The sequence below is a fragment of the Malania oleifera genome, chromosome 1, assembly GCF_029873635.1.
Source record: "Malania oleifera isolate guangnan ecotype guangnan chromosome 1, ASM2987363v1, whole genome shotgun sequence".
Taxonomy (NCBI): domain Eukaryota; kingdom Viridiplantae; phylum Streptophyta; class Magnoliopsida; order Santalales; family Ximeniaceae; genus Malania; species Malania oleifera.
This window is the reverse complement of record NC_080417.1, coordinates 99256891-99261388: the sequence shown is the minus strand read 5'-3', so window position 1 is coordinate 99261388 and position 4498 is coordinate 99256891. Positions and strand designations below refer to the sequence as shown.

Genomic DNA, 4498 nt, shown 5'->3' with positions numbered 1-4498 from the left:
TTTTTTTTTTTCTTAAAAACCAAGCAACGTCTAGGAAGGCCACCAGCCTATGGTTTACAGAGAAGCTTGATGTGGCATTGAGGCGGGCGACGAACCGCGTCGAGTCAATATGACGGCTGCCTTCCAACACCGTCATCGTGGCCGGGACGATGCCGGTCTTTTAATTTGTAACTTCTTCAAGGGTATTTTTGAAAATTAAAATTAGCAATAAGGTTGCCCCACGAAAGTAGCAGCTTTACATTTACACCCCTGCCCCTTATCTCCTGACTCGTACGCGATATGGTTGTCCTTAACGAGTTGAGCTTTCCGCATCAACTGTGCGTTTCTGTACTTCCTCGTCTTTTGGCAAGTTGTGAGGGGTAGATCTTGGGTGCCCATTTGGTATATAAGGAGGTCCCCTGCACTCTTGTTTTCTCATAGTTCAGAGCAGCAGCTCAGAGATACTCTCTCTCTCTCTCTCTCTCTCTCTCTCTCTCTCTCTCTCTCTCTCTCTCTCCATTCAATCTATTTTCTCTACGAGCATTATAGAAGGTATGTATTTTCGATTCGAATTGGTTAACTTCTTTGTGTTATTTTTTATGTCTTTGACTCTTTGCTGCTTTTGCTTGCTCGTTTTTGTCTTTGATGGCTTCAGTTGATGTTTGGATGTGATTATGTACTTGTGCTTGCGGCATTTCCATATTATCATATATGGGTTTCTGGATATTGTTTGTGATATTTCAGATCTATTGCCATTCACGCGTTTATGCAATCGATCTGTGAGCAGTTTTGGTTCTTCGATGATACACGTACAACACACACATTTGCCTGAGGAACTATGAATCAAGAAATTGCTGATGGATCTGGTTAATACCTACGATTGAATTAGAACATTTCGCTAACTTCTTGTGATTCTCTAAAAAACTTTGGACCTATTCTTGTTATTATTATTTCTATTTTCAGACAGGCTATGAACCCTCGATCTGTTTCTTATCTTTGTACGACATTCTTGGGGTTTTCTTTTCTGGGTCAGATCGGATTTATCTTTACTTGGTTCTTTATTTAACCTCACCTTTTCAAATATTCGACTTGAAATTTTATGGATTTGAACAAAATAGATTAAAAACTTATTTTGAGTTTTGTGTCCAAGTCCAAATCAAAGGTTGGAATCCCTTGCTGGCCGACACAGCCGTATGCTAATCAGTTCCTCTGATTTTTTTTTTTTTTTTTGCATTGGATAAATAACTGAGCCTTTCTACTTTTCTGATGCTCTCTGATGCTCAGCTATGCATACTCTTTTCAATGTTTTCTGTCAAAATTGAATTCGGCTTTATAGTGAGGGAAGATGCTAGGCTTAATGGGTGATGATTCATGACAAATAATTCTAATGAATTCCCCTAATGGTCGACAACTTGATTCAAAACTAAACGAAAAGGTGATGGTCATGCAAGTTGTGATGCTTGCAATCAAGTCATTCACGAACTATAGCATAAAACTAACTGAGACCATCTGTCAATTTATTTGTGTGATTGAATTGGCATAATTCCTCACTTTCCTTCTACTTTTCCTCCCTTTTCTTCGGCAATGTTTTGTCTATACAATTGAAACAATCAAGTGTTTTCATAAATGTAGATCTGGGAAAAATTCTTGGAAAAAATCATTCTGTTATAGGGTGTATGGTGCTATTATCAATGCTATAATGCATGTATGATTTGATTGGGAGGGGATCATTTCCCATATCCTCTCTTTTGGCCATGGTTTTAAATCGCGGTAGCGGGTAGCGTAACGTAACGGTAACGGGTGTAAGGGGAATCGGGAGTAGCGGATGTTACATAACGGGAAGCGGGTGTAACGGCTGTGAATTTTTTTGAAGCGCACAACCTTGTGCATATTAGTGTACTTGCATGTTTTAAGCTTTTAGCCATTCTTAGAAAGAGTTTTAGTGTATTTTGCATCCTTTAGTTCGAGTAATTAAGTTATTTGGTAAGGGCAACAAGTTTACATTTAATTTAAACCACCATTGATAGAAAATTATGTGTGTGTGCGCGTATGTGTGTGTGTGTGTGCGCACGCGTTTTCATACTTCTCATTGTTTTTATATGTGATAAATTCTTATGTGTGCTAAATTAATTAAAAAAAAAAAAAATTATACACTTCATTAATCTAGTAGACACATAAGACATATGAATAATATAAATATAAAATAGCCAAAAAAGAAAGAAGGTTGAAGTTGAAAAGTAAAGAACATAAATATTACATTACTAATATTATCAAAAAAATATATTTTCCTAAAAAGTTAGTATTTTGAAATTGTTTATTAATGCATCTATTTTGAGTATTTAAAGAAATAGTAAATTTTGTATCATTGTCATCCTCATCATAATCTTTTCCCGCTCTTGCCACTTGGTATATTGAGAATGATATATGAAAGAGAGAAAAAGTATGAACAACAATAAGAAAACCAAGCCTTAAAATATGAAGAAAAGGTAAAAAAATAAAATATTTTTTTTGTGTAACAGCCTTGTAGCGGTTACGTAACGGCCGTAGCAGCCTTTATGTAATGGTCGCGGTCCGTAACGGCCACTACGGCCGTGATTTTTCTTCTCACCGATTTCGCGGTATGTAACGGTATCGGTAACCCAAAAAACCGTTACGTAACGGCGTTACGTAACGGTCGCGGCCTTTATTTAAAACCATGCTTTTGGCTGCGAAATACATTTTCTTGATATCAACAGGAAGATCTAGAAATGTGATGTGCCTGAAATGTTATACATATCTAATACATAGAATTCTTCTTGATTCAGGTTTCAAACAGAAAAGAAAAATGGTTAAGATTTGTTGCATTGGAGCTGGCTATGTTGGGGGGCCTACAATGGCAGTGATTGCCCTCAAATGCCCCAACATTGAAGTGGCTGTTGTCGATATATCAGTGTCTCGGATCACTGCCTGGAACAGTGATCAACTCCCCATCTATGAACCAGGGCTTGATGGTGTGGTAAAGGAATGTCGAGGGAAGAACCTCTTCTTTAGCACTGATGTCGAGAAGCATGTATCAGAAGCTGACATAATTTTTGTTTCTGTTAACACTCCAACCAAGACTCAAGGCCTTGGAGCTGGCAAAGCTGCAGACTTGACATATTGGGAGAGTGCAGCTCGCATGATCGCTGATGTGTCCAAATCAGACAAGATAGTAGTTGAGAAGTCAACTGTTCCAGTTAAAACAGCTGAGGCCATTGAAAAAATTCTGACCCACAATAGCAAGGGAATCAACTACCAAATTCTATCAAACCCAGAATTTCTTGCAGAGGGGACTGCAATCGAAGATCTTTTCAAACCAGATCGAGTCCTCATTGGTGGGAGGGAGACCCCAGAAGGCCAGAAAGCAATCCAAGCATTGAAGGCTGTTTATGCGCAATGGGTCCCCGAAGACCGAATCATAACAACGAACCTTTGGTCTGCAGAGCTCTCTAAGCTTGCTGCAAATGCTTTCTTGGCCCAGAGGATCTCATCTGTTAATGCCATGTCAGCTCTCTGTGAGGCTACTGGAGCAAATGTTACGCAGGTTTCATATGCTGTGGGTAAGGATACGAGGATAGGGCCTAAGTTCTTGAATGCCAGTGTTGGTTTTGGTGGGTCCTGCTTCCAGAAGGACATTTTGAATTTGGTTTACATTTGTGAATGCAATGGCCTTCCTGAGGTGGCTGAATATTGGAAGCAAGTCATTAAGGTGAATGATTACCAGAAGAGTCGTTTTGTAAACCGTGTTGTTTCCTCCATGTTTAACACGGTGTCAACCAAGAAGATTGCCATTCTAGGTTTTGCCTTCAAGAAGGACACTGGTGACACGAGGGAGACTCCAGCTATTGATGTGTGCAAAGGGCTGTTAGGCGACAAGGCTCGATTGAACATATATGATCCACAAGTAACAGAGGACCAGATCCAGAGAGATCTGACTATGAACAAATTTGATTGGGACCATCCCATTCACCTGCAGCCAATGAGTCCTTCTACTGTGAAGCAAGTGAGGGTGGTTTGGGATGCCTACGAGGCTACAAAGGATGCTCATGGTGTTTGCATTTTAACAGAGTGGGATGAGTTCAAGACTCTTGATTACAAGAGGATATATGACAACATGCAGAAACCAGCTTTCATCTTTGACGGAAGGAACGTAGTGGATGTGGATAAAATGAGGGAGATTGGTTTCATTGTGTACTCCATTGGTAAGCCGCTGGATCCATGGCTGAAGGACCTGCCCGCGGTAGCATAAACTCATGCTGATGAAAAGAGAGGCATCAATTGGATCACTTGCAGTTGCAGCCGTGGCGGCAGGGTGGTTTCATTCTTTACTATTTGTTGAATGTGTTCTTGATGTTTCTTACTTTGCCTTCCAGTCAGGATTAGTGTTATTACTTCATTTTGGTGCAAGCAAGAGGCTGTGTTTTACCTTACATTGTACTTGAGAAACATCACCATTTGTCATCTGTTTTTTCTTGGAGGAACCGGATTTGATTTTTGCCCA

General features: G+C 39.8%; 1 protein-coding gene across 1 annotated transcript; it reads left to right on the top strand.

The window, feature by feature from the left end:
* Positions 1–264: 264 nt before the first annotated feature.
* Positions 265–4498, top strand: LOC131147152 (UDP-glucose 6-dehydrogenase 1). The gene is made up of 2 exons (XM_058096937.1): positions 265–531; positions 2784–4498. The coding sequence occupies exon 2, from the start codon at positions 2804–2806 to the stop codon at positions 4244–4246; it is 1443 nt and encodes a 480-aa protein (XP_057952920.1). The 5' UTR covers positions 265–531; positions 2784–2803; the 3' UTR covers positions 4247–4498.

Bases quoted from the DNA above. Each gene is read 5' to 3' on its own strand.
- LOC131147152 (XM_058096937.1), top strand. From the start codon at position 2,804: ATGGTTAAGATTTGTTGCATTGGAGCTGGCTATGTTGGGGGGCCTACA.